The 24,322-nt window shown below is 39.0% G+C and overlaps 1 protein-coding gene and 2 long non-coding RNA genes across 4 annotated transcripts; 2 read left to right on the forward strand and 1 right to left on the reverse strand.

Moving 5' to 3' along the window:
* Positions 1-6,260: 6,260 nt before the first annotated feature.
* Positions 6,261-10,703, reverse strand: LOC116802237. The gene is made up of 3 exons (XM_032726067.1): positions 10,524-10,703; positions 6,983-7,158; positions 6,261-6,918 (listed from the first exon to the last, which is right to left on the reverse strand). Exons 1-3 carry the CDS (start codon positions 10,579-10,581, stop codon positions 6,631-6,633), a joined length of 522 nt encoding a protein of 173 aa, XP_032581958.1. The 5' UTR covers positions 10,582-10,703; the 3' UTR covers positions 6,261-6,630.
* Positions 10,704-11,966: 1,263 nt separating this feature from the next.
* Positions 11,967-14,331, forward strand: LOC116802239. Of its 2 annotated transcripts, none has more exons than XR_004362604.1 (3): positions 11,967-12,302; positions 13,973-14,133; positions 14,196-14,331. It is a non-coding gene; the product is annotated as an uncharacterized LOC116802239 (long non-coding RNA). The 2 variants fall into 2 exon arrangements; XR_004362603.1 differs by lacking the exon at positions 11,967-12,302 and adding an exon at positions 13,562-13,901.
* Positions 14,332-19,424: 5,093 nt separating this feature from the next.
* Positions 19,425-20,188, forward strand: LOC116802238. Its single transcript, XR_004362602.1, has 3 exons — positions 19,425-19,758; positions 19,830-19,990; positions 20,053-20,188. It is a non-coding gene; the product is annotated as an uncharacterized LOC116802238 (long non-coding RNA).
* The last annotated feature ends 4,134 nt before the right edge of the window (positions 20,189-24,322 follow it).

The raw sequence follows: 24,322 nt of genomic DNA on the forward strand, positions 1-24,322 counted from the left end.
CTATTATATGCGAAAGGCATGTCTGAGCTGTAAATTCAAATGCTTGAATATTCAAATCACCTTCAGCGCTCATGAAAATAGGATCAGAGATCATCAAGGCCTTACTTTGATTTCCGTAAAACAAAACCCTTGGGAAAATAAATTACAACATTTATACATATTTGATATTTAATATATTTTATTTACCAATCCAAACGCATTACAAGTTCCAGCCAAAATGCCTTAAATGCTCAGCGTACAATTACCGTAAGACTCGTAAAAATTTGTCAACATTTGCATATCAATTGCCGCGAAGAAAATACATTAAAAATTATACACTAATAGAGAAAATCAAGTTAAGGACGACATCAACTTATCTTATCCACCCAGTTTTCTCCGCTTTCCCATTTGCATGCTTCATTAGCGCGGTCCGCGGAGCTCTGCGAATTAAAAGTAATGTTAATTGCGCCCCGCCGACTGCGTTCATCCATAATCAATTTTGGCCGCTGGCCCAGCAGCACAGGAAAAAATTATATGGAAAAAAAAACCGAAAGGAAACGCACAAAATATGACATAAAAATTTTTCATTTCCTTGAGGAAAAATGTAAGCAGCAACAAAAAGAAGCGTGAAAATCGACAAGCAGAGCATCGCCTGGTGGATTTTTCAAGCTCAATTCCCAGCGGACGACGAACTTTGGCAATGAAGTAGAAAATGAAGTAGCGCCACGCCCACTTTGCCCACCATTTTCCCCCCTCATCCACCAACCCACCACCTCTCTCAGTGGGCCAGTGAATGTATTCATCAATGCAACACATTTGCATATTTCGGGCGTAAAAATTAATCACTAATTTTAATACGCAACGAGGCCGAAACAGAAAGAGAGAGTGAGTGGGCTTTCGAAAAAAAAGAAAATCGAAGGAAAACCAAAGGAAAACCTCGCCCCCAAAACTTGTTAAGTGGGCAACACTAATGTAGCAATTTTGAAATTGATGAAAAAAAAGAAAGATAGCCAGATGTAAGGTAAACAAATTGCGCGATGGGGCGTAGTCATTTATAAGAGAAAAGGACCCAAAGATATTTCCTGTTCCCCTCATAATAATAAAAAATAAATAAATGGAAAATGAGAAAACGCAGCTCGAACATAAAAATGACCATGGCAATAGCAGCGCCAGCGAGACCAGTAAAATCGCCGAGGGGTTGGAAAATGGTTGGGGAAAAGCTCGGGTGAATCTATCTAGTCTATCGAAACGCTCGCCGCATTTTACCTGCAGCACTTTGATGGCCACGCGGATGGGCGGGATGGGCTATTCCTCCATTAAAACTAATGGGAAATTTGCTATAATTTGATTTCAGAGACCGAGAAGAAGATGTTACTTGGTCCTTGACGGCTCAGATAGATTGAAGATAGAAAATTGCTTGAGATTTGATTAATTGCAAATTGGAAATGAATTGGGCAGGCAAATCAATGACAAGACGCTAGGAATTTTGTGGCACGTAAAGCGGCACTGAAGATAACTGGATATTTTAAAAGCAATAATTGTTTTTAAACCATTTTTAATTTTCATATTTCTCCATATATTTATATTTAGCTATACAAACATTTAAGCCAATTGAAGTGAAATGCAAAATGCCAATTACTCCCCCTTATCTCCTTGCATTTCTCCTACCCTTTTTTTGGTGTGAAAATTTGAGTTGCTTATTCCAGGCGGGACGTCTAAAAAGGGGACCAAGCTTGAGGTGGGTGGGTCATGAGCGTGAGGTCAGGGGTCAGGGACCAAGGTGCACGGGAAGTGGCAACTTGAGTCTGGGCCAAGTACACGCGCCTGCACATGCGAAATGAGAAAACTTTTCGACCACAACATCGACGTGGTGGCAAGCGTTAACAGCCGGCGGCCCACACAACTACAACGCAAATACAAACACCAATGCTCGTGGAAAAGCGCCAAAAACCCAGCCACTGCCATGACCCCTTCTACATATTCTCCACCTCATCGCCGCCCCCTTTTTTCACAGTGCATCGTTGTTGTCTGCCCGCAAAAGATTGCTTTTAGAAATTTATAGTTTCAATAATGTGGCGACCGCGTTCCACGAACCGTTGCATTGTTAGTGGGTGGCGAATAGGCGGTAGGTGGTAGGTGGTGCAAAATGAGGAGGGGAGTCGGATAGGAAAAACAACCGTGCATGTGTGTGTGTGTGAGTGTGCATTCTCATGTGTATTTTCAATTTACGCGTCCATAACTTCAAGTTTTGCAACTTTACCTACCGAGCGAGCAACACCAGAACAAGTTGTCGACGGGCCGCATATCGAACACTTGAACAGCAGCCGCACACACATACAACGTACACACACAATGAAGCGCACTCACACTACTGCAGAGCTATAGTGTTGCAGCTGAAATCAGAGCTAAGATTCTAGCTTTACCGAAGACAAATCTGCACTGGGAAAAAGAAGATACCGAAAAGACAGGAAAATTGATATTATGTCGGAAGTACTCCCACTTAATATTTCAACGCTTAATTGGTAAAAAAAATAAACAAACATGTAGTTCTACATTTCCATGTGACATTGTTATGTTGTGTTTTGTTATGTGTTTTTTTTGAGAGTGCACAATCTGGAGATGGGACTTGGGACTTAAACTGCGACCGAAACTGAAGCAGTTGCCGTTTCCGCAATTACAAAACTTCCGCAAAAATAACAAAACACTCGCGCGGCAAGCCCCGCTGAGTGTCGACGAGGGGGCAGAATGGGTGTAAAAATGTTCGGGGAAAAGCTGGCAGCACATGTGAACCCGGCCCAGCAAACACACACACACTTTTCTGTGCATTTTTCTGGGACAGATTTTAATTTCTTTATGCAGAAAGGGCAAGCCGGTGGGGTTAAGTAGGTGGATGCTGCAGAGTGGGGCTACCAAAGGGTTAAGCACCGCCGGACAACTTTGTCTTTGTGCATTCGCAATGAGACAACACAACCGGTCGCATCTGTTGCCAGTCAAACTGCAAGTCAATTCGGTAAAACTGAACCACCCCAAAAGAGCAAGAATCTGATGGATGTCCTATTATTCTCCCCCGTGCCCCCGCAGCTTTTGCCACTGATTTTTTTCCCAGTTTTCTGAACTGTCATTAGTTGGCTGCCGCCCAGGAGCCATTAGCCTCGTTATCCCAGCTCAATTTTCTCGTTACCTACCATATTTTTATCCATATAGATAGTATACGCGTCTTGCATCAAAAGAAATTGATAATCTCTTAATAAGCCGAGAGGCAAACAGTCTAAGAATATTTTTCCTTAGCCGGAAAACCAACAAACAGACGACTTCAAAAGGAGTTTCCCCAGACACGTGTGTGTGTGTGTTTGTGTATGTGTGTGTGGGTAACTGAGATCCCCGATACTATTTCCCCGACCCAAACCCAAGATTCTCGGACAACTCCCTTTTGACACGCACACAAATCACTTGATTCAATCATCTCGAAAATTGATAACATGCTATTTACAAATGACATCACTGAAAAAAAGCAAACTCATTGAGGGTCTGCCACAAATTATTTATAGGCCAACGGCAAAAAAAAACAAGATACCCGAAAAAATTAGGACACGTGCCGCCAGTTGACCAGCCTCTTGGCCACGCCCCCTTTTTAGTCTCGGGTGAAAGTTGCACTGGCCAAGTGAAAGTAAAGCCTTGTGACCGCACACGGCACGCACCCAAAAAAAAAAACAGCCCAAAATAATGATAAAGTCTAGTGTCCCAACTATTAGATATCCTATACTTGACATTCCTTTTCAATAGTAGTTTTGTTTTCTATTGTTCTCTATAATTATCCAATCCTTTCTAGAATTCGAAATAACTACAACAATAAACAATCTATATTTTTTTATCTAAGTTCCACCAAGAATTCAAAGATACCCTCGCTAATACAGAGTATTATAAAAAAGAAAAACAAGAGGCAAGAACATTGTACCACCCCTCCTCTCAAGCAGCCTCATTTGGGATGCGTTGCACGCTGAGCTTTTCATTTCAATTTGAACGAATTTTTTTGCGGCCAAAACAAGGAGGGCAGAGTAAAATTTGAGGGGGATGCAGAAGGCTAACCATCACAATCTGAACAATCGGCGCAATCGGACAATTGATTCGAACGCATTTGCGTGCTTGCCTCAAATAACTGCAAATTATTTTCAGTCTTTCTTATTCTTTTGTTGTGTGTTGTATTTTTTCGGGGATTCCCCATTGTGCCATCAGCCTCATCAGGCGGCAAAATGCCAAAATGGGGGGTGGTCATGGAATCAAGTTAAGTGATTCGCTACGTGATGCTCTTTTGGGGCCAAGCATCGTAAAAAGGTTCCAGCAGAAAGTGGAAGTGGACAAAAAACAACAGAATGTTTTACCAAGAAAATCTGAGTGCAAGCAGCCCAAGAAAAATCACAAAAAATATGCCCAAAAAACTTATCAAATTAAATATAAAACACTAAAGTATTATGGTAATTAAATCTAAATTTAATATCATAATCCCAGTAATAAGCACACATTTAGAATTTTACATTTTAAATACATAAGATTTCCCAGAATTTAATTGAATTTAAATCATATCTAGTTTTCTTTGTCTGAAAATGTATTGGGTAGGAGTATGCTTCGTTTCCCTTTGGAACGAAGCCCCCCACCAATATCAAACTCTCATTATGACCCAAGGCTGGACGATCCATTGAGCATTAAACAGTTGACCAAACTTTAATTAAGAGCACAACGAAAACAGTCAAACAAAACCCACAGAAAAAGCCAAACAATGGAGGGGGGCTAAAAGAAAGACCTAACCGAAAAGTCAGCAACACTTGAGCCAAATGTCAAATACACAAATATCCGAAATGCGAATGGAAATGGAAATGGACATGAAAATGAAAACGAAACGAAAACGCCCTCCGGGGTGCATTTGCCAGCCAAACTAAGTGACCGGACCCTATAGGACGACCCGATTGAATAGAAACTATAACGAGACAAACAATAAGTTGGGCAAAGGAAAAGGTTAACACTCCATAACCCCAACCCCCACCACCCCTCTCTATTATGGTATTGATAGCTAAGCATACGTATGTTAGTTTGTTCTGGGTAAACCGGAGACAAAAAATGGACAAAGAGTTAAGGCCAAGTCAAAGTGACAATAACAAGCGCAAAATGGACACCACTACTGGCTGATGATGATGATGACAATAGACCGGGATCGAGGACTTTCTGCTCCTTGGGACGACTTGACATCCGGCATAAATGTCAAACGCTAACTTTGGCCGCAAATCTAGATGCTTGGGTCAATGCTTCGAGAAGAAAGGACAACCGATGACCACCAGCGCAGCAGCAGGGCAAATATATTCATGACGATTTTCGAGACAGGACCTGCACAAGTCCATCAGTTGCTAGGCCGAAACTTAAATATCTATATGTACATATATATAAATATATATGTGTACACCCATCGCATTTAAGGCAAATCTCGCATCCGCATCCAATTCCCATTCCCATCCCAAATCCAACCAAGTGCGTCGCTTAATTACAAAACGAACAACGCATAAAAACCAACAGAAACCGGGTTCGTCGATGGGCCACCTCCTACATTACCCCCAAGGAAGGACACTATTGTCTAACGGGACTCAATGCCATACCATGCCGTACACTGCGAGAAAATGTATTACTTCAATGAGAGATAAATACAAATTCAAATATGCATATGCTCTAACCCAGTAGAAAATAAATATTGCTGGCATTTAAGTCAAATCTTTATTGCATAATTTGAGTGCATAAGAAAATGACCATCGCGTTTTTGGACAGTTTAGTATCCCGTATCCCCCCACACTCTTTCACTCGCCGTCTCATCGTTTGACATTTGCAATATTTGACATTCAAGTAAAGGCATAAATTTGCCTTTAATGAAATCCAAAGGCGTCCTGGCCATGGGGATGTATCTCTCTATATGGCGGGGTGTCTGCACCATATGAATGTGGTTAAGGGGGGTGCTGGCCGAAATGGGGGTCCTTCGGTCCCATATTTCGTCCCCTTTGACGACCATTAGGCGGCCAACCGCAGCGACAGCTGGCAGGGCCAGCAAATTACAACAGCGGAAACGAGTAGAGTCTATTGAGCGGCCATTGAACATGATGGCAGGAACGTGTCCTTGGCTTTGCTTTTTGAATCACAATCGGTTTTAGGCTCCATTTTAAACATGCTAATACAATAATACCATTAAAGTGGTTTTCTTGAAACACCACCCAAAAGAAAAAGAAAAAAACTACAAAAGCAGACAATTTCATTGTAACAGTGTTATATTCATACAATTCGAAAGGAAAAAAAAAATTACATCAACAATTTTGGATAGGAATAGGAATTAAGGAATACCCCAAATCTACTGATACATCTCAAAAATGGGCCCTACATTTTTTCATGACGACGGATTTTCATAGTGTGGAGTCGATGGATATACTATAGACATCACATTGATCGACTCTTGATGTGCATTTCCTTATAAAAGTATTTGACTTTTTAAAAATATATATTAAAACAAATATTTAGACTTCGCTGTGATCTGGAGAAGTATTTGTTCGATTCAAGGGAGGATATACATTCTTATTCATCTCTGTGTGTTGAGGTGCTTCCGAGTCCTTTAAGTATTTATATTTATTTATCCTTTTTCTCATAGATAGTAGCGAGCTTTCTAATTTCTACTTGAACTCTACGGTTTTGCATTCTGGGATTTTTCTTTGTAGCTTTCATTCCATTGTGATAGGGAAATAGGCTATGTGCAGTATCAGTAGCATTCAGAAAATATTTTTGTGGTTGCTCGACATCCTCCATAACCTTTGGTGCCTTGACCCCCTTCGCAACTTGTGGTGGCTTGACCTCCTCCTCTTCATTTACCCGTACAGGTTTTCGATCTTTGTTACAAGCAGTTTTCCAAAATAAAGTCTAGTATTTTCGATTAAACAAATAGGATATACAGATACAAATAAAATAAATAAATCCAACTTACATTGTACTTTTGCACACTCATCATGAAAAATATAAAGATACTTATAAGACCAATGGCACATGAGGTCAATCCAAACACTAGCATCTGATCATAATGTGTCTCCTGCGTATTCATCATATAGTCATTCCCCATGCCTAGCTTCAGAGCAATCCTTCCTATAAAGCCTTTAAAGCCCTCTGGAATACATTAATCATTTGTATGGTAAAGCACGGGTAATAATAATAATATACGATCTCAAGTGGAAAGTTAGTGTGTTTAAATGGGTGGTGTTTTAGTGGGCGTGAATTCCTTGAATGGAAAAAGAGATTTGCAATTAAAAACTTGAAATCTGTGCAGCGAAGGCAAATAAAATGCAATTAGCAAGATTTGAATTAATTAAGTAGTAAGTACAGTCGTCACCGGCTACGGCAAACAAGTTGATATGGAAACCCCAGGCTCGAAGTTTCACATTATTAATAGCTGAAAAGTAGTGGAATACGGAAACTGGGTGTTGTGGGTGGGAGGCGAAGACGTGTGCCAGACAACTCATACACAAACACATGGAACAGTTGTCTTTTGTTTATCTTGCGCACAGACATAAGAAAAGTGGGAGGTGGATGTGAGAGGTGGACTACCCTTGCAAGGACGAAAAGGAGCAAAAGCAGCGGCAGCAGGAGCAACAACAGCAAAGTGCAATTATCGCAAAATACCTTAAGGTTTACATCGTCAGTGTGGCGGGAAAGCAGGGAAAATAGGAAAATTCACAGTGGCCCACAGGTGTGCCTCCATCGCCGCCACCGTCACACGTTTCCCCGCCCACACTGTCTGCTGGTGTTTACCCAAGTGCTTTGTATTGAAGTGCATTTTGGCATGTAATTTGTAGTTCTTTGCTATTTGATTTTTCAAGCTGCGAGCTTAACCCAAACCTGGATCACTTCCAAAGTTAGTAAATCGTTTGCCACAGGGAACCCCACGTAATGAGTATCGCCGGAAACTTCATTGATTTAACAATTAAAAGATCGCTTATACCGTCCAGCAATTCTTCCCAAGCAGCGATCAAATTTGTAAGATGATCAGCACAAAAACGAGTAAAACGACGAATGGTGGTGGTACAACACACAAAATCAAAAAAAAAAAAGGTGATATGGGAAGAGGGCCTTTGAAGTTCGATAATTGCAAATTCCTTGTGCATGTTTCAGTTCACATCAAATCGTCGCGCAATGATCGGATTTAAATCAGCGGCGACTGTGGCGCAACTAAATTGATCTTTTATCGCTTCAACGACACTGCTGCTCGCGGGAATCGAGGATCGTTTCGTATCAGAGATCGGAACGGAATGAAGCGGAAGGGGGATAATACTCCTATGGGATCGGATTGGATTGGTTCGCTTCAGTTTGGCTTTGAGGGGCTCTTGGTAGCCGGCGCGTAAGAGCTTACAAAATACGACAACGCACAGAAGCACATAACTCAGCTGATGGAGCAAAAGGCAATGCGAGCCACGAAGTAGTACGAGTAGTGCACTGGAAAAAACTTACTGCCATAAGACATATATGCATATTCCGGTCAGAATTGAGAAATAGTAAGCAATCACACAGCTAAAAAGCTGCCAAAAGTGGGCAAATTACTATATTAATTTCTTTCGGTGCAACACTAAAGCAGCAACCACTCAACCGATTGGAACATGAGGATCGACGACGACGACGACGACGACGTTCACGCGCTGGGATTAAATCGGAAGTTATGCGAATGTCAAAAGCTCGTCTCGTCTCCCGCCCCTCGAGGAGCCTTGATTGGTGTGGAAGCCACGAGATTCAGAGATGCGACCGATGAAGAGATGGCCATTCGGTTGCCGGGAGAGTGATGAAGTAAAAATTGTTACCGTATCGAATGCGGATTAAAATCAGCTAAACAAGTTGCCAGTCGCATTGGTCGCTCAATGTCTGTCGATCCTCCTCTCTCGCTTTGGCTCTTCCACAGCTTCTACAGCTTCTACAGCTTCTTTTCACTTTTAGCCATATTGATGGGCCACGAAGAGGGTCAAAGCGAATCGATAACGAATCAATTAGGAGTTGTTCGTGGACGAGTATGGGGGTAATTTAAAAACGCATTTAACTGGGCATATTAATTAACGGGTTATTAGGTTGCAAGTGTAACGCTTTTCCCTATATAAAATCTATATTACTAGTATGCCCAATTTTTAATAAACGCCAAGAAACGAATCGAAATCCTACTTTTTACTTCTGTTTCTTTCTCTAATCAGCAACATTTCAAGTGGCTGGGCAGGAAAATAAATAAAAAGAAATCGGTCGAAAATGAAAGGGATTAAACAAATAAATCACTTGGCTCCGTTTTCAGGACATTTTCGTCCAGATTTTTCACAACGAGAGGGTGAAACCAAAAGGGCAGAACAAAAAAAAAGGGTTGCCCACACCAATTAATGAGCTAAAAATTGTGCAGCATTGAATGAATTGGAAAGGATAGAGGCGAAGGATTTGCCGCTGTCCCGCAGCAAAAGAGCAAAATTAATGAAGATATTTCGCTGTCGTCGGACAAAGAAGGTGGGTGGGGGGCAGACTTTTGAGTTGAGGACCAAGAAAAAATCATTTGATTTTTAATTACGCTGATTTTTTATATTAGAACGGAAACAGCTTGGAATAGCAAACACCTTGGAAATTAACACGCCCCAAGTTGAAACGAGAGACTCGTCGACGACGACGGTTCTTGGTGACTGGTGACTTGGCCACTTGAGCCACTTGGATCGAAATATCTCGGGGGTCTGGAAAGTGAGTCCGGTACGGTACGGCCGTGGATTCGCGGATGGCACTGCCAACTGGCCCTGGCACGCACGAAAGGGTTTCAACTTAATTAAACCGTTTCTTCTTTTTTCGTACTTTTATTTTTCCCTCTTTTGACGCAATTGAAAATTGTCGGTAATGTGCCGGGGGGAAATGTGTTGAATGAGAGGGGGGAGGGGGGTTCTAAACTGGCAACTGTCATCGTATTGGCCACTGCGAAAAGTGGGCACAAATTGACATCTAAAGTGCTTAAAATTTTCTTTAATTAAGTGTGACAAACTGTGGGCAAAATAAGCCAAGACGGCTGATGAATGCTTTAGATGATGAATGATTTAGAGCAATGTCATTCGATTTTCTTTTTACCAAAGTAGGCTTTTAAATATGTCAAATGAATTAGAAACACGAATTTTACGCGTACATTTTTGTTTGCCAAAACCAGTTCGTTTTACGCAAATGACTCATTGGGTACTCATTGGTATACCAATAAATAACCAAAAAGTAAGAACGAGGATTGAGAAGCCAGCGAAGATAGGAAAAAAAAAAAAACGCGGATGAGGAACAGTAGTTGCCCACGCAGAAGCAGATAATGCGGACGACACTCAATGGTAGTAATTTGGAGCTCGTAAATAAGAAAAGCGCAGCATTAATAGTTGCTGATTAAGGAGCGCCGACGATAAATAAAAAATAAAGTATTTTGGATCCACGTATAAGAAGCGAACCCGAATAAAAGCTGGATTACGTGTACTGAAACTAGTGTAAGAACTTACCGAAGGCGCCTTCCGGGGAATTTGAGAAATGTAAGTAATCACGAAAAACCCTTTCCATTTTGTTTGTTTCGTTTCCTTTTTTCACTTTGGAAAATTATAAAACTTTTTTACTTTCCACTAAACTAATATATATTTTATGGTTTTTAGAGTACCCGTCCTTCTCTCTTACTTACAATTCTACGACTGACCTATAAGCCAACATTTTCCCCATATTTTTGGAGAAGTTAAAATTCAGGGCCAACTTAATTCACACAAAAATTGTAAGCAGCAAACTGAGTGTTTTAGCAAACAAAGAAACACAATTCAAAAATTCCAAATATTCATTTATATTATTCGTTTAAGTATTCCAAATGCCAGAACTACATATGTAGATCCAGCACTTCGCCAAATTAGCCAACCAAAAGGGGCAGAGGCAATTGGTCCCTATTCGACATAAATAATAATCAATTTGGTATCAAATCGTACCACCAAAAGACGACAATGTCCTTGCCGAAAAGCGAAAGAAAAAAAGGAGAATCAGAATTGATGATTATTGCTTTTTGACAGAGATTCGCCAAGGCGACAATAAAAACAAGCCGGGGCAAAGGGAAAGTCCATACTCACATGTCCTTATATGAGGATTCGTGAGTTTTTGTGTTAGTATCAATAAAATAGCCGCACACACACCCGAAAAATGGAAGGCCGAAGGAAAAATATTTATGTGCATGTTATAGTAAGTGCAAAATAATAGCCGGCGGTCGAAATTAGGGGGGTGGAGTGACGAAAAAAAAAGGGGGTGGAAATGGGGATGGGAAATGTGAATGTAGTGGCAAAAAGGACACAGACACGTAGCACGCAGACTAGTACTAAAATTGTTTCAACAATTACGGAGGAAAATGATATGTGCTTCTTTTGGTGTTTGCGTGGGTGAAGGCATATGTGTGCGTGAGCTTCTGTATGTTTTGTGTCTGTCTGTGCGTGTGTGTGTGTGTTGGCAATAATGCACTCGACACTTTTATTTCTTTTTCATTAGCCAAGAAGCGACTTTCTCTTCTTTCCTTTTTCTTGGCGTTTGCCATCTAATTCCCTTCCACATTTTGGGTCGTGACCTACACATGTGTGTCTCGCCACGCCCATCGACAAAACAAAATTGGGGAAAGAGGCACTGAAACAAACACATTTCCAACATCTGAAAGACATGTCAATAGTAATTTTCTTATACAATTTCGAATGATCCATATTCAAAAGATTTTTTTATATATCTTAAGCTGGCATTACCTTTTTGATATATTATACGTATAATGCCTGATGGTTGGTTTAAGGGTCATGCACATATTTATATATGACATATTTATATATATGAAATCAAGTAGGCATTCATAAAACAAAATACCTGATCAAACTATCTATGCTTTTTACTGTCACTTTTAAATTTCCACCTAAGCTCGTCGCACAAAACAAAATTCAGTGAACAACAAGATCTCGTAGGGATAACAACTAAATTCAACAAGACAAACATTCAAATATTTCGGATCATTTTTTGGCTTTTTTTAATACAGTATTTGTACTTAGTTTTAAATTAGGTTTAAGCAAAAAGTATTGAGAGAAAGAATATAGAAAACAAATTTCACCGTTTAATATTTAATATTAAGAACACGTGAAGAAGACGAAATCGCTTTATGCTGCTACAACTAGCAAAAACGTAACCTTAAGACGCACGACCATATAGAATCTACACTTTTAATACACACTTTTAACACACACTTTTAACACTTTTCACACATGTAAGAGCTGGAGTAAGTAAGTACCTATCTAAGCTGTGTTATTGTGTGTATATATTTAACCACATGTGTATTTTATCTTGCAAACAGCTAACGTAACTAAGAATCGATGGTTGATGACTCATCCCATAAGAAGACATGAAACATAAATTCGCAGTTAACATTTTTGGAGACTAAGATCAAAATTCATGGAAAAGCAAAGTACTTTGGCAGAGCAATGATATAAGCTCTCCATTGATCAAGTAATATGGTAAGTTGTCAATAACTAGCTCGCGTTGCTCATCTCATAAGACTTTTGCTATATTATTTCAGGAGAAGCATGACACCTGTCATAATCGGCATGTAAATCGGAGCTCCACAACCTCGACCACCTACCAGGCCATTACATTCCATTGGACCACGTCTTTGCTTTTCGCATCCTAGTTGTAAAGAAACAAAAATACACTTTCCGAAGAAGCAAACCTCCTTTTGTCTTTGTGTCTTTATATAAATTCCAGGATTTACGGGGAAGGCGCAAATTGCCCGGCGCTGTCATAATTTCTAATACCCCGAACCCCCAGAAATGTATGGCGCTCCATAACCCTACTTTATTGGCATTATTAGACGCAGTGTGTTTCCCCAATAGTTTGCAATTAGATGGCGGGCAATAAAATTGGCATCAAAATAGGAATAATCGAGAAAAATCGTACGGTCATTCGGGGCATTTTAATTTGTAGAGTTGTAGCAAATAATTGAACATTCCACGCCTTCTATGTTTTTATTATCAACAACAACAGCACACATTTAATAATTATCAATTCTAAAATCGGAAAAAAATCGTATGGTTATTGGAAGTCAATATATGCAAAGTTGAAAAATAATTGATAAATATGTTTTTATACATAGTTTCGTTTGTAAATGAATATTGCTGTATATTCAAAAACAAAAATCAGAAAAAATGTAAGCACATATTTTTATATAATTTTATTAAAAAATTTTAGAGGTATGCCACTTTAAAAAAGTAAATCATGTCTGAAAGACATGACAATAATTATATTTTTTTTACAATTTTGAATGATCCACATTCAAAAGATTTTTTTTATATCTTAAGCTGGCATTACTTATTTTTATATTATACGTATAATGCCTCATGGTTGGTTTAAGGGACATTCATATATATAAATGCATATATATATATATGAAATCAAGTAGGCATTCATAAAACAAAATACCTGATCAAACTATCTATGCTTTTTACTGTCACTTTTAAATTTCCACCTAAGCTCGTCGCACAAAACAAAATTCAGTGAACAACAAGATCTCGTAGGGATAAGAACAAAATTCAACAAGACAAACATTCAAATATTTCGGATCATTTTTTGGCTTTTTTTAATACAGTATTTGTACTTAGTTTTAAATTAGGTTTAAGCAAAAAGTATTGAGAGAAAGAATATAGAAAACAAATTTCACCGTTTAATATTTAATATTAAGAACACGTGAAGAAGACGAAATCGCTTTATGCTGCTACAACTAGCAAAAACGTAACCTTAAGACGCACGACCATATAGAATCTACATTTTTAATACACACTTTTAACACACACTTTTAACACTTTTCACACATGTAAGAGCTGGAGTAAGTAAGTACCTATCTAAGCTGTGTTATTGTGTGTATATATTTAACCACATGTGTATTTTATCTTGCAAACAGCTAACGTAACTAAGAATCGATGGTCTGATGACTCATCCCATAAGAAGACATGAAACATAAATTCGCAGTTAACATTTTTGGAGACTAAGATCAAAATTCATGGAAAAGCAAAGTACTTTGGCAGAGCAATGATATAAGCTCTCCATTGATCAAGTAATATGGTAAGTTGTCAATAACTAGCTCGCGTTGCTCATCTCATAAGACTTTTGCTATATTATTTCAGGAGAAGCATGACACCTGTCATAATCGGCATGTAAATCGGAGCTCCACAACCTCGACCACCTACCAGGCCATTACATTCCATTGGACCACGTCTTTGCTTTTCGCATCCTAGTTGTAAAGAAACAAAAATACACTTTCCGAAGAAGCAAACCTCCTTTTGTCTTTGTGTCTTTATATAAATTCCAGGATTTACGGGGAAGGCGCAAATTGCTCTGCGCTGTCATAATTTCTAATACCCCGAACCCCCAGAAATGTATGGCGCTCCATAACCCTACTTTATTGGCATTATTAGACGCAGTGTGTTTCCCCCAATAGTTTGCATTTAGATGGCGGGCAATAAAATTGGCAATCAACATAGGAATAATCGAGAAAAATCGTACGGTCATTCGGGGCATTTTAATTTGTAGAGTTGTAGCAAATAATTGAACATTCCACGCCTTCTATGTTTTTATTATCAACAACAACTGCGCACATTTCCCACCGCAGAAATCTATTAAAAAATTCGGTAGAAAGTAGCCCAAAAATAAGTTTCATGTGCGCGTTGTATCGTACAAATTATGTAAACATCGTGGGTCGAGGGGGTGAAAAATTATGAACCTTGAGGCAGATTGAAGATAGGTTTTTTTGGGCTTTTGGGTAGGAGGGCGGTAAAAAAAAACAGGGACAACTGCGGGCCCAGATGAAAAATTCGACCCTAGGCAATATTTACAATTAAAAAATTAACGTAAAACAGGCCGAAGAAGGTCCATGACTTGGGGTTGTGGCTACGAGGTTTGCTGGAAATAAAAATTTGGGGGAAAAATTCAAGGAAAAAACTGTGAAAAAGACCTAAAATCAATAGGAAAAAACCTCAAGTGGAGTGAGCTGTGAAATATTTGACAATGTCAAAGTTTTGCATACATACACTGCGACAAAATCCAATTTCGACAAAAATTGTCAATGTTCTTGGACATATAACGTTGCACATCAAACCAATTTTTAATATATTATTATCATCAAGCACTTATTACTACTCAATATTTTCATATTGAATTGCCAACTGTTGCTTTACTTTTCCGTTTTACTATATCTATTATTTTATGTATAATAAATAATAATAGAATACCAAACAGGATGTGTTGCATACATACATACATATGTATATCGATAAGATGACATTTTTGCTGTGCATTTATATGGATAAGAAAAAGCATAAATGTGCTTCCAGGGGATTTTCCACGAGGCCTAATGGAAATTGTATTTATCTCGTTTGAAGTTTTTCTTGTTCCACCACCGAAAATTGTGTCTCGCACCTTCGCCCCACACCACCCCCTTTTCTCCACCCACCCGGCGACACTTGGCCTCACCTTGCGCCCTACTCCCAAAAAAGCCCCCTACCCTTGGCCCATCAAGAAGCCTCAAGCGTTTTTTATAAATTAACAAACGAAGCAGCAGCAGCGAAAAAAATGATCAGAAAAAAAGCATAAAAAAAAGGAAAAGCGAAATGAATATTTTTTTCTGATAATTTCTCTACCATTTTTATACTCAGTTTGCGGCTGTCAAGAACGCAGGGGAAAATATTTAAAATATTTTCATAGGTAGTTCGGTGGTGGATTGGGATATCTTTTGATCCTTGGTGTTTTTTGGGCTAATTTAAGCGTTAAACCGACTCCGGACAGCCAGATATATAAAAAAAGGGGGTAGCTGTAAAATGAACAGTTGGCTGAGTGATTGGGCGGATGGCAGGTGGGTGGAGGGTTGGAAATTTATGGGATGGGCTACCAGAACTGATTATTTAAATCCAGAAATTTGTGAAGCCAATTTGAATACCTCAACTAAAGTATCGATGGAATAATTCCAAATAACTTATTCTGAAAACATAATGGAAATTAAAACAATTTTTTGACTGAATCAGTTGAGTCATGCGGTGAAATTAGCCTTAAAATAGATTAAGAGATTTTCCGCATCATTGGTTCCGTATGCATAAAACAATGTTATTAGATCCGTTTAAATATCTTCTGAAATGCATAGAAACTCGTTCCTAAAACGTTTTGGGTCTGGAAATTTAATGCTGGCTTAATTTTTAAGACCAATACCACATATCAACATAAAATAACAATTTATACGCACACGTACGTTTCAGCGCTTGCAAAACACTTCACAAAATAGCCAAAAATTGCCAATAAACTTTTGCATAGATGTACAAACATACATACACAGGGAGTTTCATAATGAATATTCCCATTTACAATCGGACACGTAAAACGTGTGTGGTGTGGCCAGGACGTGCCTGTTTTGGCCAATTGCCTCTTACGCTTCGATGATGGGAAAACTTTTTCGATAATACTCAAAAATAAGTGCGAAAATTGTTGAAAATTGCATATGCAAAACACACAAACAATTGACGGAGATACTGACACACACTACATATTGCATTCGATTTTATTCATTTTATTCAGTAAGAGGGAAAATCAAATGAGTTTTCAAGAGAAAAGGATTGAGGAACTTGTTGAAATTCTTTAAATGACTAAGCGCACATAGTTGTGTATTGCAAATTGACTTGAATCTCTTATCTTTCACTTGTGAAAAGTTTCGTCAGACATATGCGCCACATGACGTCATTGATTTTGCATATGGGTTCAACCAATAATCTTTTATAAAACTGAAAGTTTCTTTAGAATTAATATTAAAACAGGTTTGCATATTCCTTAAAGTGTAAACAATAAGCTCGGTTGTAGACACTTGGAGAATGTGATAGAGGGTCGCAATCCTTTCCATCGGCTTTCTTAAATGTGAGCATCCGTTTCCGCCGGGAAATATTTGCATACTCCGAGCTATTCGAGGAGGATGCCAATGGGTGGGCAAATTTGTGGGGTAAAAAGAAGGCCTGTCAAATTTTATGATATCGCCAAACATAACTCATTGACAGCTTTGCATTTTCACATGCCGCCTTCGCCACGGGGGGGCGTGGCGGGGATAGGGCCTGATATTTTCCGGAGGGTGGTAGACTGTGTCGCCTTCTGCATATTGCACAAAGTTATGAGCCGCAAATGATAAACGGCCTTGAGGATTTTCCTGCTTTACAGATTTGGAGAGGGGGAAGTTATTGATTTTTATGTTTTGCATATTTAAGAAATTTGAAAATATCAATAAAATGACAATTTTGAACACTTCTTTGACCCTGCCAGTGTCAACAGCACTTAAATTTACATTTTCCAATTCCATTACGTACATTCTTTCCTTTTTTTCGAGCTCATCAGCAGCGCGTTTGTTTTGTCATCAAGCTAATTAATTAATTAGAAGCGGCAACAACAGCCACCGCACCGCAAGTGGTGTGAAAAATCGCCGGGACACACCTCGAAAGGCACACACACCGCCTCCCTCCGCCGCGACCTTCGAACTCTAAGTGAGTGTGCAATAAAATGGTGTCCCCGGTCTAATTAGATGTGTAGTTGTGCTCTTGCTGTTGCTGCTGCTACTATGCGTGTAATTCATCAAATGTCAAAGCCAAAAGCCAACTGACATCGACTGCACCTTTTGGGCGTGATGTTTTAATATGCGTTGTACCCCTAATATAAGCTCGCTTTGTACCTTTTCATTTCATTCATTTCACTTTTCAATTGAAGGGGCAAATTGAACGAAGATCGAAAATCTTATACATTTATGTACTATTATTGTTTTTTATTTTGGTAAAATTGTTCATAGTTTCTACAGTTGTCAATTCCCTCTATATACACATCCAACACGCCAAAGAATAATTCCCACCCAGCAGCGTAGAGATGACTTCATCTCGAATATGAGATCAATTTAAAGCAGATTGCTGTATATTAAACCCTTTCCGATTCAATGGCCCTTCAACTGCACCCCTAAAAAAATAGAATACGAACAAAAAACACCCAGACAAGCCGCAAAATGCTGTTAAATCTCTCGCTCTCCTCGACGATTTCCGTCTTAATAAAGATAGCATATTCTCATACATCCGGAGTTGTCGCCAATTCATTTTTATTGCTTTGCTGTCAGTCCTTTTTTTTTTTTTGGTTTTTTATAGACGTTTATAGTTTTTTATGTTTCATAAATTTCTTTGTAGACAAGGGCAGCAGTTTAGCCAGCATAAAAGGGTAGTTCAATTGATGAGGAGGGTTTTTGGATTTTGGGGCATTTTGTCAATTTCGATATTAGCGCGTGCGCCAAAAAATATGCAATAACAATTGTCATGCATGCAAATGACTTCATTTGCTGGCAATATTTTCGTCATGCTCTCGCTATATACATACCCCTTCCAAAAAATGTCGCCCCGCAATTTTCCTCTATTTCCTTTGGCTGTTCCGGTTTTTTTAGTTGGTCGCCACTTTGCATGATTGAACCGAGTTCTCGAGCTTTTGCATAACCCCCCGCCCACACCAATTCCATTCCAGTCGAACTCATTTGATTTCTTTACAGTCGCTGGCTTGGAGTTTTATGAATTCTTGAATACTTTCAGGCGCTGACCCCCCCCCCCCCCCCCCACCTACCACACGTCCTTGAGTGGGGGTGGTTTTTGGGTGGCTACTAGTGAGCGAAGTGGTTCCTTCTATGACCAAGTTATGTATGCAGATTGCGTGACGCACGTAAATTTATTTAATTGTATTATTTGAAATGGATGGTACTGTGTGTGTGCGAATAAAGAGTGAAAAGAGGGCAAGTTGAAAAGTGAAAGATTAAAGCAAGCTTAATAATTGAATAAATCATTCCGTATATAGATTATAGATAATATTACATTTCTTTCGGGTCACCCTAAACCGAAGCCAATTTTTCACTACAACCTATAATCAGCAGATCATAACAGGATCAAAAACAAATAGGTCGTCAATATCAAAAAAAAAATAAAAAATAATAATAAACGATTAACAAAAATCAGAAAAAAAATGTAAGCACATATTTTTATATAATTTTATGAAAAAAATTTAGAGGTATGCCACTTTAAATAAGTAAATCATGTCTGAAAGACATGACAATAATAATATTTTTTTTACAATTTTGAATGATCCACATTCAAAAGATTTTTTTTATATCTTAAGCTGGCATTACTTATTTTTATATTATACGTATAATGCCTCATGGTTGGTTTAAGGGACATGCATATATATAAATGCATATATATATATATGAAATCAAGTAGGCATTCATAAAACAAAATACCTGATCAAACTATCTATGCTTTTTACTGTCACTTTTAAATTTCCACCTAAGCTCGTTGCACAAAACAAAATTCAGTGAACAACAAGATCTCGTAGGGATAACAACAAAATTCAACAAGACAAACATTCAAATATTTCGGATCATTTTTTGGCTTTTTTTAATACAGTATTTGTACTTAGTTTTAAATTAGGTTTAAGCAAAAAGTATTGAGAGAAAGAATATAGAAAACAAATTTCACCGTTTAATATTTAATATTAAGAACACGTGAAGAAGACGAAATCGCTTTATGCTGCTACAACTAGCAAAAACGTAACCTTAAGACGCACGACCATATAGAATCTACACTTTTAATACACACTTTTAACACACACTTTTTACACTTTTCACACATGTAAGAGCTGGAGTAAGTAAGTACCTATCTAAGCTGTGTTATTGTGTGTATATATTTAACCACATGTGTATTTTATCTTGCAAACAGCTAACGTAACTAAGAATCGATGGTTTGATGACTCATCCCATAAGAAGACATGAAACATAAATTCGCAGTTAACATTTTTGGAGACTAAGATCAAAATTCATGGAAAAGCAAAGTACTTTGGCAGAGCAATGATATAAGCTCTCCATTGATCAAGTAATATGGTAAGTTGTCAATAACTAGCTCGCGTTGCTCATCTCATAAGACTTTTGCTATATTATTTCAGGAGAAGCATGACACCTGTCATAATCGGCATGTAAATCGGAGCTCCACAACCTCGACCACCTACCAGGCCATTACATTCCATTGGACCACGTCTTTGCTTTTCGCATCCTAGTTGTAAAGAAACAAAAATACACTTTCCGAAGAAGCAAACCTCCTTTTGTCTTTGTGTCTTTATATAAATTCCAGGAAATTGCCCGGCGCTGTCATAATTTCTAATACCCCGAACCCCCAGAAATGTATGGCGCTCCATAACCCTACTTTATTGGCATTATTAGACGCAGTGTGTTTCCCCAATAGTTTGCAATTAGATGGCGGGTAATAAAATTGGCAATCAACATAGGAATAATCGAGAAAAATCGTACGGTCATTCGGGGCATTTTAATTTGTAGAGTTGTAGCAAATAATTGAACATTCCACGCCTTCTATGTTTTTATTATCAACAACAACAGCACACATTTAATAATTATCAATTCTAAAATCGGAAAAAAATTGTATGGTTATTGGAAGTCAATATATGCAAAGTTGAAAAATAATTGATAAATATGTTTTTATACATAGTTTCGTTTGTAAATGAATATTGCTGTATATTCAATCCAATTTTTAGTACAGTCAAAGCATATTCTTTGTTTTTAAGTGCTTGTATTTGTTTCGCTTTCCCCCGAAATCCAACTCCGAAAAGCCCGCCCCTCTGCGTTTGGTTAACCCTTGTCGAGTCGATTGGCCGGATTGGATTGGGGGAAAAGTTGGCCCGGGGCTATCTGCCCCTTTTCATCGGGCTTCATTCATCATCCAAATCGACTTCCGTTCCAACAGAGAGCGATGCAAACTATCGATAAGGCCTGTCGGGCGGTGCTTTAATGGCAATTTTATCGATAATGTTCGTGCTGAATTTTCGATTTTGTTTGCTTGCATGTCGTTTTAGCCAAAAGCGAATTATGAGCGATCGACACGCCAACGCGACAGCAAGTACCAAGAAATTGTGCAAATCCCTGGTAAAACTGACCCGCGACCGTTCAAAATCCCAGGTCGAACCACCCTTTGATTTAGTAATTTAGCACACAATGTGTTTGTGGATTTTACCGTGGCATTTTGGTGTTCTAGCCCTAGAAATTCCCGCTCCACTTTTGCTCAAATTATGAACACGCGACTATATATATCGAACGGCTTGGGTGGTGGTGGGCGTGCCCGCCCTATCAATTAGAACTGGCGACCGAACATCTTGATAAGAAATTTCCTAGCCCAAACCGAAATACAAGCCCGAAACTCAAACCCGGCCCGATTCGCATTCGTACGTAAAATAAATAAAAATAAAGTGCCAACAACGAAATGCGCTTCAAATGGTCATTAAAATCGTTCGCCTTTGGCCAGTTCCTAAAAGCATGCACCGCTAATTGCCACATAAATAATAAGCCCAAACCAGGATCCGAATCCGAAACCAGTTGAAGCCCCATTGGGGCTTACCAATCGAATATGGGGAAGGGTCATAACAACGTATATCATTTGAAAGGACAGGAAAATCGGTAATTATTGGCAAGGACAGCAAGTAGAACTTGTTATCGCTGGCTGGAGATCTTCCATTTATAAAGTTACTTAGGGAATATTAATATATTGATAATTATATATTATATATATTAAGGACTATAAAATGTATACTTATGAAAATCGCCACCTTTTGCCATTCAAGCACAACTGTACTTCAGAAATAGCATCTTGTTATGCAACTTTCTCCACATCTCTAAGTATTTCCTTGTGTCTGCTGTGTCTATGTCGCATTAAGTTCAATTTCGGCTACTAGATCAGAATTTATGACATTGACGAAACGATAAAGCTGTTAGCTACTGTCCGTCGACATAAATGTGCATTACACACAAGCGGCCAATAGAGTGGTTATTTCAGGGGGGCGCGGAGTCGACGGAATTGTGTGGCCGGCCGGCCAAGGGGGTGGCCATATAACTGACCAGGCAACGGGAAAATGAAATGCGATGCCACGATGCTGGGACGAAAGCCTAAAACTATTAATTTCAACCTACGTGGATAGCGGGGGAAATGGAGAAATCTATATTTACGATTATTGAAGTTTATGACGAAACGTTTTCGTATCATTCTGCGTCGTCACATAAAGACAGAGAGTGGCTTGACTAGGATGTCCTCCACGGGGTTGGGAATTTCATAAATGTTTTTGCACGCAAGCTGCTTATAACATTCTTGCGACCGAGAATGCACACGAAAAAGGCAGTGATTCAGTTGGCATATTTTTTGATTTGAAAATCTATTGTGACACTAACTTAATTATTTTTGCCAAAAATGTACCGAGTTATCCACAGAAATGATTACAGAACACTAAAAAATAAATCGATTTTATTTCGTAATTTCTTTCAGTGTACACCCACACAATCGGTGGGCGGACAGGTGGCACAGCCTTCAGTAAACAGTTACAGTTACAGCTTCGGTTAGTCGGCCGTTCGGTTCGGTTATTGTGGGATAGTTATTCGTTTCGGGGTTGCTGATGATGCTCTGATGTCCTGATGCCCAGAATGTCCTGGCTCCTGATCCTTGATGATGGCCGCAAAAGTGCAGCACGCTCGTAAAACCAATGGGCAAATAGCCAGTGGCGAAATGCCCAAACTAAGAATGTTGTGTAATTACGTTGCGTTACGCACAGATAGACGTTTGGACAGGCGAAAGAAAGAAAAGGTTTTTCCTTGTGGGGGGAAGCGAACCGGATATGCCACCCCTCGATAATAACCTCCCAAGGCTGTTTTGACCGCTGTCAGTTGGAGAAATCATAATTAGGCCTTCGGTTCCTTATCCGCATCTGTATTTGTATTTGGGCGTGTGTTCTTTTTATTGTTTTAATGAACACACGAGTACAATCTAGGACAGAAAATGTGTTGGTCACTTAGGTGGATGTTCTCTAATTTCCAGGAGGTTGGGTAAATATCTCCCCAAGATACACCATAATTGATGCTGTCGATATGAAACAATTAAAATGGGAAGCTCATATAAAAAGCAACTGACACGGTCTAAAGATAACTTGTTACAACAACTCTGAATCTGTAACAAAGCAAGTAATCCAGCAAAGTATTTGAAAAATAACCATATTTATTATTTTTCACCCACACCTTATACTTTAATTAAAGGAGAATCCTTTAAATGTAATCAGACAAAAAATAAAAAAAAAACACCCCAAAAACCTCAGCCAAACCGCACTTGCAATCCCAAGTGATCCACTCGACGACTCCAGCGATGGAGCCGCAATAACAACAATGCAGAGATAACATTTAAGCGAAATCGCTTTAAAATCAATTAACCGTAAAATCACTCGCCTATTTGCAAACAATCGAAAATGCTTGGGGGATACGAGGCGGAGACTCCAAAAAGTGCCGCAGGCGTCGGGAAAATGGACAACAATCAAATGTGGTGGCAATAACATTAGCCCCGGTCCCCAGGTTCCCCCGATCCTCAGATCACTTGGAATAATCCCCACCTATCCATCGTATCCTGCAAAACTGCAGATGCGAACCCCACGACACGTTGGACATATCGCACAACCCTTCTGTTTTGATGCTGCACTTGACCCTTTCCGCGGCATTCTGGACGTGCTGCCAGGTATTAACCTTCATTTAATGTTAAACAAAGCCGCGTTACACATGTGCGATGAACGAGTTGGCGAAAAAAATATGCATATATGTGCATATATACTCAACGCCCCCCATTCAGGCCGCCAAACATTTCGATTAACATACGCAAACACGGGCTAAAAGAAAGGCGCGGTGAAAAAGTGAAAAGTGGGAGAAATGACCGGCATGGAAAATGCAAAAAAAAAAAAATATATAATATTGGGTGTATGAGTATAGAAAGCCGGTAAATTGAATTGCTGGCAAACAAGCAGCTCCTGCAGGAAGTGAGATGGAAAAAAAATCTAAAGGAATCAAAAAAAGTTGTTACGACTCAAAATATACTCTTAAAAATTGTTCTTCAAATAAAAAGAACGAAAGTTATATTTCTTATAAAAACAGTACAGCTTAATATAAAATTGGTTCTAAAACTCCATGAAAGTATAAAGTACCCGTATAAAGAGTATGGGAAAACGACCAAACATATACAAGCATGTGTACATGCATTTATCTGAATACGCACACACGTTATATACGAACGTAAATGGGGAACATGAGAATCATCATCAGCTCCATGGTCATCAGAATCGTTTTAAACAAAACGGACTAATTAAGCGCACGTTGGCCGTGTTGGTCCTTGAGTGGCTAACCAGT

This window comes from Drosophila sechellia, chromosome X, assembly GCF_004382195.2.
Source record: "Drosophila sechellia strain sech25 chromosome X, ASM438219v1, whole genome shotgun sequence".
NCBI classification, from domain to species: Eukaryota; Metazoa; Arthropoda; class Insecta; order Diptera; family Drosophilidae; genus Drosophila; species Drosophila sechellia.